This window comes from Apteryx mantelli, chromosome 2, assembly GCF_036417845.1.
Source record: "Apteryx mantelli isolate bAptMan1 chromosome 2, bAptMan1.hap1, whole genome shotgun sequence".
NCBI classification, from domain to species: Eukaryota; Metazoa; Chordata; class Aves; order Apterygiformes; family Apterygidae; genus Apteryx; species Apteryx mantelli.
In genome coordinates, this window is record NC_089979.1 from 149,858,272 (window position 1) to 149,873,218 (window position 14,947).

At 35.5% G+C, this 14,947-nt stretch overlaps 1 protein-coding gene across 1 annotated transcript in view; it reads left to right on the forward strand.

Annotated features, from left to right (window-relative positions):
* The window catches only part of ARMC3 (armadillo repeat containing 3), a 64,933-nt gene that overhangs the window by 28,633 nt on the left and 21,353 nt on the right, over positions 1 to 14,947 (forward strand). The window contains exons 9-10 of the mRNA XM_067292514.1: positions 3,543 to 3,695; positions 3,824 to 3,929. Coding sequence (XP_067148615.1) covers positions 3,543 to 3,695; positions 3,824 to 3,929 — 259 coding nt within the window. The remainder of the gene's footprint in view (positions 1 to 3,542; positions 3,696 to 3,823; positions 3,930 to 14,947) is intronic.

A 14,947-nucleotide genomic window follows, 5' to 3' on the forward strand; every position in this document is an offset into this window, starting at 1 on the left:
AGATACCCAGAGCTACTGGTCTAAAGTCAGGCTTTCAGTGTAGAGAAAGGTGGCATGGGGGTCATTATAAGGAATAGTGCAAGGACAGAAAGAAGACAGAAATATTTGCCACAGTATGCAATTATGTGTTTTGATCCTGGTTGTAAGTATACTGAACAGCCAATCCAGTCTACAATGCTACAGTTATGCTAATTAGTAAATCTATTAATTAATGCTTGACTTGATGTAGAATCCAATGTAATATGACAGAGCTCTCAGTTCCTATATGACTTTTTCATTAAATTTGCAATAGCCATACAGTAGCCTGTACTCTTCAGGTTTGATAAACATAGCTGTATTTTAAGAACATTTCCTGCATATCTGAGAAAAAAAATTGCTGCTTTTCATTAAAATGAAAAACTGAACCACTGCTGTGATGGAACATGTATCTGGTTTTTTACTCCCACAGCCGAATATACAGCAGTGTCCATTTTTGAAATGTTTATTCTTGACAGATGGCTTTTTTTTTTCCTGATAGGTGTGATTATAGCAAACAGTTTTGTGCCCTTTGGAAAGGGACTCCTGTAACTTTTTTTTTTCTTCTGTTAGAAGACAGATTATTCCTTGAGAGCTATTCTCAATATCAGAATAACTTACGTGGCACAAACACTACATTCAATTTTAAATTGAATGCATCTTTAGCATGCTGCTCTGTTTAAGTAAGGTAAAATTGATCATATTTCTATACATAATCGTTATCCCTTTTACATGGAAAAATTATTTCGTTCTGCAGCATAATTCTGAATTTAATTCTGAATTAATTCATCAATAGTTTTATTTTGTATGCTCAGAATTATAGTGGTGATTTTTATTCTGATTCCCTCCTTTTCCAGCAAATAAAACAGTAATTCCAGAGCGCAAATTACACTGTAATGCTATCAGTTATTGAATATCTGGAAGTGGATTCTCTGGACTGGTGATTAAGTAAGGCCTGACTTTTCCCTGACAGTGCTAGCTGCAACAACAACAACAACAAAATGCTGTGGAGAAAGCGATGATTAAGCTCACTCGAGTTTGGCCCCACTCTGCCAAACTTCTGATCTGAAGCTCTCCCAGTTCTTTACATGTATCTAATTGCCAATCTTTTCAAAAGGGAGCATATTAAAATGCTCTGTAGCCTGATTAATATATGCTTTTTATAATACAGGTTTTTTATTTATCTGGGTTATTTCAGCTCAAGGTTAGTGGGAGTTCACAATACCATTTAGCGTAATCTTTTCTTCATTCAAAATTGGTATAAATAATTCTGTAAGGTCATGACAGTGAGCTGAATGGATAATGAGTAGAACTCTTTGACTGTGATTTTGGGGCAAGAAGGGGAAACAGGAAAATATATTGAAAAACAAAGGTCAGCTCATGATGGGGTATGTCAATACATGAAAAACTGCACAGAAATGTTAGTACTCCAGACTCTCTTGGTAGGGTGTGCCTGAGTATTTTGCTTAGTGTTAAATCAAATGACTTAGGGGTCAAGAAATTCATCCCTGTAAAAATGGTGTTGGCACTGAATATGAGAAGTGCTGAAGTGCAAAGGATGCTCTAGTAAGGCCAAAGGGAACGACTCATGCAAACATAGAGAAGATCTGCAAAAAGTATTTATCCCTTAAATAGAATTGGCACCTGGATCTTAAAATATTAATAATTTTCATCTATCTGTCTAACTAGCTATATATATGCATACTGTTACAGTAAACTCAAATCCAAAATCAATTCTTCTAGATTACTGAAAAAAATAATTTTTTGTTTAAAATAGTTTAAATTACTATTTTCAGCAGTTCAAAGGAATTTTATCATATTATAAGTTTTTCATTTGGATTTTATATAGGCATAAAATATCTTCAAAATGGAATGTTTACCCATCATCATAAATATCTGTCTAGTTATTTATTACTACTGTAATAAACTACTGAAACTTGCTGTATCAAAAACACATCAGTGAGGCATGAAGAATCTCTGTAGATCATTATTAGGGATTATGGACTAGTTTGGCAAGCAACAGGCCAGAGACATATTTGATTACTTGTCAAAGTGGTCTGTAATCCCAATTAAGGGCTTCTCTGGAGAGCTGGCTGATACACATCAGTGTTGTGTCCAAGGTTATGCTCTTGCTTAAAATCCTTTCCTTTCTGTTCTTTTTGTTGCATGTTTTACTTTGTGATTTCAGTTGTATATTTCCGATAATTCTAAAAATATTTAAAACTGAGCTAGAGAGGAGAAGACATCTAGTCTTCCCATGATATGCATTGAGTCATTTCTGTTGTAACTAGATTTTCAATCAAATCTCCTTTTCATTAGCTTTGTTGACTTTTATTCACTTCAGATTCAGTTTTATTTAAAAGAATACTTACAATATTTTCTTTCCTGTTTTTATCCATTAGACAACATGCCAAGGACTTGATCCCTCAAAGCATTAGTAAGCACTGGCAAAATTTCCAAATGTGTCAAAGTCCTACTGGCTGTTACTGAATTTCTTTGATACATTGGAAAATTTTACCACATAGATATAGCTTTGAACACACAATTAGCCCTTCTAAAATTATACATGTGGTTAAATACTTTTTGAACCTAGTAAGTGTAGAGCTTATTTGCTGTCCAGTCCCTTTCTGCCTAAAACCAGCAGACTCGGACAAGGCTATCTGTAACAAATACCTTGGGAGAGCAGGGAGTTTGGATGTGCCTTCCCAACTTCTGATCTCACCCATTTGGGGATGAGTGAGTCTATTAGTGCAGTTGTCAGACACCTGGGGAGAGACTCTGTGGTGTTACTTGTGCAGAGGAGAGGGACGTCTGTGTCCTTTCCTAACTGCTGTGTATGATTGCAGTGCAGGTCAGCAGTGACCCCTGTGCCACCAGGCTAAAATACGAAATTGAAATCCTCTGCAAACTATGCACTAATGAAGAAGTGCAAGTGGTACAGGACTTAAAATGCAATTTTTAATTCACCTTGCCTTTTTGATTCTTGTATTTTAACTGGTGCTTCACTAAGTTTGGTTTTACATGTTATATGCTTGATTTTTTGTTAGGGTAGACTGAAGGAAGGATACATTCCTGAGTAAATATGATTCTGAATGGAAAAAACTGTTTTCATCAAGCCTGTATACATTATGTGGTTTTAAGTCTCATGGAGAACAAACTTTGCATTTTACTGGGCCATGTATATTTAATAGGCATGTGTATTTAATAGGCATCTTTTGGGCTTGATTCAGAGCTCAGTGAAGTCTAATGGGTTTTGGATCAGGTCCTTTGTGCATGTTTCTTAATTACTGGTGCCTCTGTTACCAAAATATTTTCATTTACATGGTATCAAAAGCAAGTGTTATGATAGAAACAAATATGATATCAAATTCATGTCCTTTTGTCCAGTTGTCTTTAAGGCCCATTTGGTGCTTATGAGTCGTCTGGAATAGGTTGCTTCTCATCAGTGTTACAACAGTTGCGTTATCTCTACTGACTGATTTGGAAAATGAGTGAAGATTAACGCTATTGTTCTTTTTTGTTTAAAGCTGAAAATAGAAAAATCTTAAATGAGCATGAGGTTGAGAAGTGTCTCATAAACCTTTTGGGAAATGATAACGATGGAGTTAAAGCTGCTGCTTCCCAAGCAATTTCTGCCATGTGTGAGAATTTAGCTAGCAAACGAGCATTTGGACCCCAGGGTAAGTAAGGTGGGAAGAGATGAACTGAGAATCTGTGCTTTTCCTTTTGTAAGGAAGTATATTATAATTTTGCAGATTGTCTTGGTTTATTTAAAGCTTCATGTATACGACTATTTTTTTTTCCAAAGGGATTCCCCAGCTAGTACAGTTGCTAAGCAGTGACAATGAAGAAGTAAAAGAAGCTGCAGTCATAGCTTTAGCTAATTTGACAGCAGCCAGTCCTAGTAATGCCAGGTGAGTCTGTAATAATTAAATGATTATTTCAAACACTAATCTGAACACAAATGATAATATCTTGATTTTTAAAAGAAACCCCATGTTGTCTTCATCCTACAGTCAGGTCTATTTGAATTTGTCTGTAAGGGCCGTTTTGGTGCTTATGAGTCATCTGGAATAGGTTGCTTCTCATCAGTGTTACAACAGTTACGCTTTCTCTGCTAACGCTTGCTTTATCAGGGAAAGGTATGAAGCAGATGTAATGGAAGCAGAGATATAAATCATGATTTGAAGAGAACACGTGAGGAAAATATGTTTCATAATCTAAGTCACTTGATGTTGGATATTTTTTGAAAATCCAAAATCAGTAAGATGTTCTTTAAAATTTGATGTTTCATACAAATTTTTGAATGATTTACACCCATTCTTTGATTGTGATAACTCTCAAATATTCTGAATATCAGCACTGTCCTTCTCTTTTTCTTTTTTATAATTTTCCAGGTAATAGAGAATGCTAATAGTACATTCCCTAAAAATAAAAAATGTGTAACTTCAGTTTCCAAAATAATTAACAAAGGAAAGTTATTTGACCATAACTGTATCAACTAAATTCTGCTGTCAGTTGCAGAGTTCTGTTATCTCAACTCTATTAAAAGTTCTGTTCAGGGAAAAGAAACAGAGCAGTCTGACATATATGAGCAATCACATGTAACTAACAAACCATAAAATAAAATTCCTTAAAAGTTTCCTGGCATATTCTCAAGGAAGTTGTAATCCATTCGTAGGCATTCTTTGAAGTGAAAAAGTAAAATAACTCACCAAATAAATTATTTGTTTCAAAGTATTGATTCAGCTCTAATAGTCACTAGTATTCACTTAATGTTACCAGATGGAGCCATAATTTGTCACAAGAGAATAATATTCTGTTCTCAGATTCACATAGTAGATTTTTTGTCTGATATTCTGCTCTCCTCATGCGCATGACTCTCCAGTTGGTGTCAGTGGGAGTTATACACACATAAAAAGAGAACAGTCCTGGAGTCCAGGGGTCAAACTTTCAGCTCTGCTACAGCTGGTTTTCTTAGTGCAGCCCTTTGAGGTTTCACATTGTGAAAAGGGAATCTCTGGAGAGTTTTGAGCTGGTATAGCAGCTTATGCCAACTCATTCAGTTTCTTTTGCCAAGGAGATAGTCAGAATGTTGTTTAGCTCAACTGCTAGAACAATTCTCTGAGACCTCAGGCAGGGAAATAGCTGTCTCCGTCCCTCTGGATTATAATGGATGCTGCAGTTGTTTCTTGCTAGGCAAGGAGTCAGGAAATTGTAAGGGTAGCTTACATATACTTTTCCCTCTTCGCAGCCCTGCTTGAAGTACAATATGGATGTACCAGATAATCTAATCACAGGTCTTCTGTGAAGATCAGGAAGCAGTAATTTACATTAAATATGTATATTGGATGAATGCCATGTGACTATGTAATTACTTCAAAGCTTCATTTCTAAATCAAAACCATTACTAAGTAATAGATGAGTCCAAGTGTGACTTGGACCTATAAATTAATATATAGAGTTGAACCCTCAGCTGATACAAATTGGTGTAGTTCCAGCTCACTGGCTGAGTATCTGGCACTTATTTATTTTACATTCACATAATTGAGAAAAAAAATAGTTTGGAGAAAATGCGTTCCAGATTGAGTTACCATAATCATATTTAATTTTGGAAATTTTTCTCTGTGTGTCTTGTAAACCACTGAAAACAAGTGTGTATATAATGAAGATGCTGATATACTTTCATAATGATATGACTTCTCTGTGTAATTATGTTGACAATATTCTAATCCCAAATGGGACTAGTGAGACTAGAACCATTTTATTGGTTATGTATTAGATTCTTGTTATAAGCTGTCCAAGAATATTAAATCATAAAGCTAGTAGTAGCATATAAACCTTATGTGACAAGAACGGCAAAATGGCTACATTAAAGGCGAAAGACTAGAGTTACTACAAATATATTTTTTCACTATTTACTGGCCAGCCAGATCACAAAACTAGATCTTGTTGGACTCATATACCTGCATTCTGCCATATTCATATTGAGTATTTTTGCATGTATTATACTGATTGAAGGATGTGTAACTTGTCCTTTCAGTGTGTACAGTATATATTACAGAATGTAAACAGAGGGCAAGACATTGCACTTTTGCTGGAGGTCATTGTTCTTATTAGGGATATTTGATCAAGCAGTATTGCTTGACATTAAAAAACATAGAAATTAAAACATACTGTGTGATTAAGGCTCCCTTGGTAGCTTGCTCAGAAGGATAAAGTGTCCCATTGATTTATAACACAAGAACAGCCCAGGCAATGGGCAATACTGCCCCCCACTAATGTATATTAACCTTGACCTTTGGGGACCTCCCACAACAAGGACAGGCCGCTCCCCTGCCCCTACCCCAGCAGTCCTTTGTTTCCCAACTGAGCCAGCTAATAAAGGTGTCAGATACAGTGGAGGCTTTGTAATTAGAGCACCTGTTCACGATGAACTGGACAGAGACCAGCTTGTCATTTCACACAGGTCCCCAAACAACTGTTATTTGGCAAAAATAAAGAAATAAATCAAACACTTTGGCTTCTGTAGGATTTTGACCAAAAATCTTGAGTGTAAGAGCTCATGATTCTAGTGCTCTGAGTTTTGTGATTTACTGTGAAACACAGATTTGCAATCTGATCTCAACCAGAATACATAAAAATTATTGTAAATAACTTTAAAGAAATTCTAGCTTTTAAGCATGTGCTGCATATCTGAAGTTGTGTGATGCTTCAATAACACAATGCTCTCCATTCACAGAAATGGAGTAGTGTAGGAAGAATATAGCGGTCAAATGCCTCATTAATTTAAAGATTCACACTCTCAAGTGGTGCTTTTATCAGAATTTTATCATAAAGTAATGCTAATATTTTAGTGGTACTCTATACTGATGACAAAGTCAGTGTAAACTTGGAAATAATTGGGCTAAATAAAAATAAAATTGCAAATTATACTGCTGTTTAGAATCCCATGTACTTATTCTAACACATTTTGATTATAAGGAAATGATTTTGTGATGTTACTATGAGTATCTATAGCTCCTAAGACATTCTTGATTTATGTGTCAGAATTTGTTTCCATGTGTCTGCTTCTGGGAAAAAGGGAATTATGTTCAACTGGGAATTTGTGTCCACACAGCATTTTTTTAATCCACAAGACTAATTTCTTATTGAAAACTGTATATAGTTATTTGGACAGCAGAATGCCATTTTAAAGCGTGTGTGAAATCTGTCTTCTTTTGATGTGTCCAAGTGTCAGGAAATGTAGGCACAATCACTTCAGTAATGTATATTATGCAGAAATTGAAAAATTACACACAAATAAAGAAACAGCAGTGCCATCTATTGGACAGAAAAAGAAATTATTCTATGCTTTACAACTAGCTACAGAACAATCTACTTTGGCCTTTGTTTATGTTTTCCTTTTTAAAGTATAAGCAATTATTTTTGCCTTTCATGTATTTAGGATAACTTAATCATGTTAAATATATTTATAAAATGATATTAATTAGAAGTAACATATAGAAATAAGAGCTCAAATGTAAAAGTTAGTCAGGCATTAGCTGATTTGACCAGTTCTTTTCTTCAGTGTTGTATTAGCACAAATGCTGTTTCTAATAACTGTCTTCATAAATCTGGAAAAGTATGAATTCTGGGCATCTGTGAGAGTTACCAATAAAGAAAAACATGTACTCTGTAATTTAGAGCTTTGTACTGGACATGAAAACCATTTAACAGTCTCTATAATACTTGTCATGAATTGTTTGTTTTAAATACAAAATTTGTAGCGTGCAGATAGAGTTTGGTTTGGGGGAAGACAGAAAGGGATGGTTTTGTTCAGCTGTACCAAGGACTGCAGGAAATTGTGGTACCTGATGAACTGATGATCTGGGCAGAATTTTTCTCCTGGGATTGATATGATAGTGTCATGTTACTTATTTCTAAGTAACATATCAGGATTCAAGATATTAAAATATCATTCCCAAAAGTATGAAGTTAGCAAGCTTGATGGTATATAATTTTCTGATTCTTGAATTCTTCACAGGACTCAGTGTACCTAGGCACATCAGCAAAATTATGTCCATGTAGGTAGTCCTAGGCATCATGACAACACCTGAATGTGTGTTTGCGTCTGCTCATGTGTATAAAGATTTGCAAGATTTGGACTTTTGGGGCTTGGGACTCATTGCTTATGGGCAGTGCCCAGTGAGGAGAAAGCAAGTTGTTCCATTGACTTCAGTGAGTGTTGCATCTGTTTCAAACTGAAATTCATATACTGATCTAATGACCCAAAATACATCCTCAGTCTATTCTGTGTGAATAACGCTCACCTTTAATGAGAGTCTAACTCTCCTTCTTAAAGGGAGATTTTCACCACCCAGCAGTGATTTTTATTATTTTTAAGGAGGGTTCTGCTGTCAAGGAATAAATTTTAAAGAACATCCTGTTTTCTTACATTTTGGATTTTGTTATTATCACTAGGCAGTAGTGGCCTGTCCCTACATTTAGTAACAGATAAAACTAGGTCAGTTTTACTTCAGTGTTTTGTTAAAGTGACAGTATCTGTCAGAAACAGGAAAACTTAAACGTAGCTCTTCCCTTTCAAGACTTAGGTGGAATCTAATTCATACGAATGTATCAACACTGAAGAGTCAGTACTATGTAAGATATTTGCATGAACATATATGTATGTGAGAATAGATACAAAAATGTCTAGTATGTGAGTGCTAAATTTAAAAACAGAAATAGTAATAATTTGTAATATAGGTTTTATCTTTTTTCTGATTTAATAGTTCTTCTTTTTAACAGAAGTTTCTGTCCCTGAAGCAGGGAATTAAGAATAGAATTCCACTAGCAATATTGTACAAAGGTAATGTGTCTTAATACTGACCCCTAGTGACAGAATTAATTATATTTTTGAGCTACTATTCTGCAAGGTAAAGGGATTTGGTTGGTTTTTGTGGTTTGTATTGTTATTTTTTACATCACCACCCATTCTGCAAAGCCCTGTACATATACAAACAGTTAATTCCTGCTATGAGTAGATTCCTGTTTTGACTTTCACTTACTATGTATCTGTAATGTGACAGATGCTTTCCAAAGAGAAAAGACAACATGGTCATTACCCAAGAGCCGCAAGCTTATCTTAACACCATGCTAGTAGTTTATAGTTTACATTTTATTTATTTTTGAACAAGAAAATTATAAAAACAGTCACAGTAAACTGTAAGTTACATAATGACTTCCATTAAAAACTGCAAAATGTGTTACAATAAATTTCTCCCTTGAAAAATGGCAGAAAAGCTGGATCAAAGTCTAATGTTGTAATGTTGTTCAGAAATGTGTCAGCACTATGACTTTAACATCACCTCAAATGACTGACACACAACTTATGGACAGTATCCTAAATCATCCCCTGCTGGCAGGTACAAAATATTTCACTCAACCAGTTGCTGTTCTTCTGTCCTTGATTTGTGAAGGTGTGGCTATATGGAAGAGTACTTCTTTAGACTCAGTCACTGTAACTGCATTTTGTTGCCAGTGCAGCTTTTCTTTTACAAAAAAAATTCTTTATTCAATTTTCCTGTGTTTTTTTTTTTAACTGTGATGCCTATCAAGAGGTATATTGAAGACAGAGACCAATATAATGTATTCATCCCTATCTGTTTAACACAAATTTCATGTCACAGTATCCTAAGGTGCATGAGGACTTAAATGTATCCAAAATAGTTTTAGACAGAAAATAGAATACTTCTAAATTGTGACAATGTTAATTGTATGGAAGTCCTACTCAGTGGAATATAGTAAAATCTTTTGAGCTGTTGCACCCTCAAACTCTTGCAGTATGATCACTATTTTTCTTAGTTGTGGAAGTCTGGAATTTCATTCAGAGCACGTGTGTTGTCACCTGTAACTTCCCAGGGTGGATTTCTGTGGGATCAGATGAGACGTTTCCTCTCTTGGATGGCAACTGGTAAGCCTGGGAAAGAAAGCTGTATTTTACATAGAGGTGCAAGTACCCTGATTTCTCTTGACTGTGCCCCCTAGAATGACATTCAGTGGTATGCACTGAGGCGAATTATATGTTTTCATGAATTAAAGGTGGCAAAGTTTATTTTACATTTTAGGAGAATTCAGAAAAAAATTATTGCTGCTTTTACATGTATGTTTCATTTGTAGCACATTTCCATTATGAATATAATTAAATACATGTTATTTAAGGATACATTTTAACTTAATTTAGTATAGTGTAAGTTATGTATTCTGAGTATATATAAGGAAATGGCAGATTTATGGTTGTTCATACAAGCTCAGTTCTGTGCTGCTGTGAATCTAATCTGTGCACTGACAGGTTAGACACACTGATCTGCACGTTACCTAATTAGAGGCTGTCATATGCACAAGGGGATAAAATTAGGCTTTAAGTAACTTTAAACCTTAAGAGTTGCAACCTCAGTAATGTTATCTTAATGTAGTACTGTGTGTGAACTTCCTTAGAGATTTAATTTTTAAGGGATAAAATTATGCAGCAGTTTCACCACTCTGAATCATTGTAAGAGCCTGAATCTTTAGCAGGGCAAACGGGATTGCTGTCATTTGAGATAAGTTAACAGTTGTCAGGAAAAGACTCATTCAAAAGTGAAAGATGGGATCCAACTTCACGGTGTGAGTAGTATTTGCAGAGTGACTGGCTCAGGACAATTTAGTTGTCCTTCCTCATCTGGTACTTCCAAAGCAGAAGCGGAGCCGCTGGAGAAATCCCTGTGTTCAGCGGAGCTGTTGCAGGGACCTCACGTTGGCTCTTTCCTTTCTTTCATTACACCTCCACAAAAGCTGCTCCGGCAGCTCCCGAATGTTCTCTGTTATTTTGCTTTCATAACAATGTGGATTCCAGACTCTCAACATTTGTGCTGGATTATTGATTTTTTGCATGCATTATTTTTTGGATCAGCAGAAAAGAGAAAAGGGCATAGTGGTTTTTTTCATGAGCTTATCTTAGGTGAAACTAAATGGAATTTTAAGGGACAAAAAGGCTTTCTTCTTGGTGAATTTCAAGCTTTTCTGCTGACAGTGAAAGTGTCAGAACTTCTTCATAAAGGTTGCAAATAGACTTAGATTTCATGAATAGATAGTTCATTACCAACGCCCCTGTAATATTTTAAATTAGGTAAACTACAGTTTTATAATTGAGATCTTTGTAACTCTGTCAGATAAATTCAATGACAGACAATCAGAAATGTCAGCATATCTCTAAACAAGAGTCAGCTATTACAGTCTCTGCCAATCCAGACAGTTTAACATTTGATTGCTTTCAGACCATGAGATTTATTGAGTTTTGGGTTTGCTGATGTTTTAAGAGGGTACTTGTCATTAGAAAATAGGAGTAGAGGGTTCTGTTCTTGAAATGAAGAATGAAATGGTTTGTTGATATAATCAATATTTTTACTGTAGCACAAAGGAGCCCCAAATTGTAGATCAGAGTCCCTTGTGCTAGATTCTGTTACTCAAAATAATCAAATTAACATTAATTTCCATTGCATAGTGAAAAAACGGAAATGATGCGAGTCATTAACTAAAATACAAGTGGCTATATACAATAGTCAGTTGCCTTTGAAAGTAATTAAATCCCAAAGTGAAATTTTTGGTAAATGCAGAAGACATTTATTGGATGTGATTATTCTGATGGTATAACAAGGTAAATGAAAAATTAACAAACTAATATATTTAAGGGATAAAAAGGAATATACTTCATGAGGTTTTCAAACTTCTGGTTATGATGTTCTAGTTTTGGTCTTTGAAGTTGCTTTACAGTCAGAAATTATGTAATTGAGCAGGATCAAAAGTGCCTTGTGTGAAAATGAAGTCATACAATTTAACACAGATAAAGCTTGATTTAAAAAAAGTGTGTGTAATTAGATGCATAATTCTTATGCATAATTTACATGCAATTATGTATGAAAATGAGATATGCACATGCATAAATGGCTAGCTAAGCACCTCACACACAATCACAGTAATTTTCACACAAATTAAACATGCAGTTGCAAATACATTTGGAAAATGAAGTCCATAAGGAGTCCAGTGGCCTTTGTGAGGAGGTAGAATTTGATTTTTTGCGCGGGGGGGGGAAGAAATTATGTTAAATTCTTCTCAATGAGAAAGGGGAAATAAACAGCATAGAATAGGCTCAAAAATAGAATTTAATATAAATCAATTTTCGTTCAGTAGTTTTGGAGGGAGCACAAAAGAACATACTTTATCATTTGTATAAAGTGTCAATCTTGCAAGTGTTAATTAAGCACAAATCAGCGTAAACAGTGGTGTGAAGCTGCACCACTCCTCTTCCCCTCTGACCTCCCCTCCATGTGAGGTTGCTTAGGCTTAACTTGAGCAGGTTAAAAAGGATTTTGAGGAGCAATCTCAATGGTTTCTATCAGATCTTCGAACAGTGACGCTTGTTTCCTCCACTATGCTGAACCTTCCTTTCAGGAAAAAAAGCTAGCTGGACCATTCCCTATGCACTATTTAAGAAAGTAAATAATTCATTATCTATCTTGCCAAGGCTAGGAGGCTTTGTTAAGGACCAGAGCTATTAAGCTTGATGTGATGCCAACAGAGATGTGGTTCTTGCCCCAGAAAGCTTACAGTCCTAATAAAAGGAGTTTTTATCTGACTTCTACTGATGATTGATTGTTTTCACAACACTCTCAACCTATGTTTGAGCTTCCCTGTTGCACCCTAGACAATTAAAGTAATCAAATATTCAGTTAGATGAAATGCATATGCACCTCCACCTTAACCACTTAAAAAATGTTCTTCTATGAAACTTTTGGTAACAGTTTTATTGTCAGCTTTGAATATAATTTTGCAGTAAAGACAGTGGTTCTTTGCTATGGATGAAGAAAACATTTGTTTTCCCCAAACTTCAGTGTGTATTCTTTGAGTCCTGAGCAATCTTTTAGAGAATTTTCAGGTAAATATCTTAATAACTTCTAAGTTAAAATGTATGTTTAAAATTAAACCTTTAAAATTAAATATTTAATATCAGGCCATTTAATGCTTGCCTTTCCAGTGACACGTGATAAAAATATTTTAGATATTCTTGAATTATAGACAGTTTAAGCAATTCAAATATAATCAGAATTGTACTGTTTCACTATGAGGAATGGTTTAGGTCATGAGGCTGCCTTAACCATGTACATCTGTATCATTACGTATTTGAATTATTTTAACTTTATTTTGAGCTCTTTATTTTCTAGACCTATGTTGTTTGGGGTTTCTTGTTTGTTTGTTTCAGCCTCCATTTTTCAAAGGAACGTAGTGATGTTTTGCAAATGTAACATCCTTTTTATTCTTTGTCTTTTTTTCTTTTTGCCTAATCTTTTCCCTCCATGATTAGGGAACTTGATGTGTTTTGGAGCTGTACACAACATGAAGGAAAAAAGCTATGGATTTATATAATTTACTCCTTTTCCACATGAAGAAGAGTATACCTTTTCCAGCCAAACCAAGGCTTCCTTGTTCCTTGAGGATGTAGCCCTGACTGGGAGCACTAATGAAATACATCGTCCCTGTAGGTGGTGTCTGAAGTGGAAAGGGTGTGTCCTGGAGGTTGGAGAGAGCTAGCACTGATCTACATTAGGCAAAGTCAGTGCTGGTAAAAGCCTCTTCCTTGGACTTCTGTTTCCTTGTAACAAAAAAATACACAGTGACTATATAGTTGCATATCTCTGTATAAGATTGAAGGGGACAAGACCTCCATACTTAGGTCTTAATACTGTATATTCTAATATCCTAATATCTAATATCCTTAATATGTTAAGTATATTCCTTCTTTTAACTCTCTTTTGTGGTTGGGCACTACTGTGTCTTTGTAGCAGCTGGAGCTCTGTGGCCCAGGCAGGCTATGAGATAGGAATGAACGGAACTATGGATTGTCCATTCTTCCTTTTTCTCTCATAACCTCTTCTGTACTTATTTCTGTTAGCAGGATGCAGTCTTGCCCTTAGGTGTTCTAGCCCCTCTTAAAATCTGATCCTCCAATATATTGATTACCTTCAACTGTCATTACCTGCTTTTGTGATTTTTAACATGAATTCTTTTAGGCTTGAGATCCGTTGTGTTACTTGATGAAGCTATAGTAATGAAACCATGATTCAATATGAATCTGCACTAAAGTAGAATACAGGATTAAAATAAATATGTATGATCTTCTAAATCAGTGGTTCTCAACCTTTTTGAAGCTGAGTGGCACTTGAGAAAATTGGCTGTGCTCTGTTCCTTGCTGAGGTCAGCTCTGAACACAAGGAGCTGGAACCTTGTTCTTTTGTTACGTATTTGTATACTTGCTGGGTTTGATGCAGATTATAGTAAATCTGCTTATAATGTAATTGGCTACATCTTTCAATTCTGTGTATCATCCCGGAATCAGTCTGTTAAGAGCTATGTATTTATAAGGATAGCCTAAGGAGGCATACATGTGTTATCAGGGGTAGCATAGGAGTAGTAAGTCCAACTTTTGCGGAAGTGTTGGATATGCTACACCTGTGAGGTGCAGTGATGCAATTCATGTTTGCGGGTCTGTCCCATAAATCCTGGAGGAACTGGAATTCATTCCCATATATCCACTGTACAGGAAAAACTATTGTGTTTTTTTTTCCCTCAGTTAAGCTATGCGTCTATATACTGTGTAATGCTGTAAATCTGATGCCTTATGGACATGGCTTACTGTACGTGGCTGTGTGCATGTATGGTGAGTCTCTCTCATACTTTGCCAGGAGGTATATCATATCATTGTTACATATGTGCTGTGAATCTGATATTTTCCTGAAAACCTGTGGTACAGATGCTGTACAACTGATCCTTACATGTGCAATCAATGTGTCCAGGATCTCTTCATACCCAGCAGCCTGGACAGCCTTCCTGGAGCTGTAAATCTGGTTTAAATTCT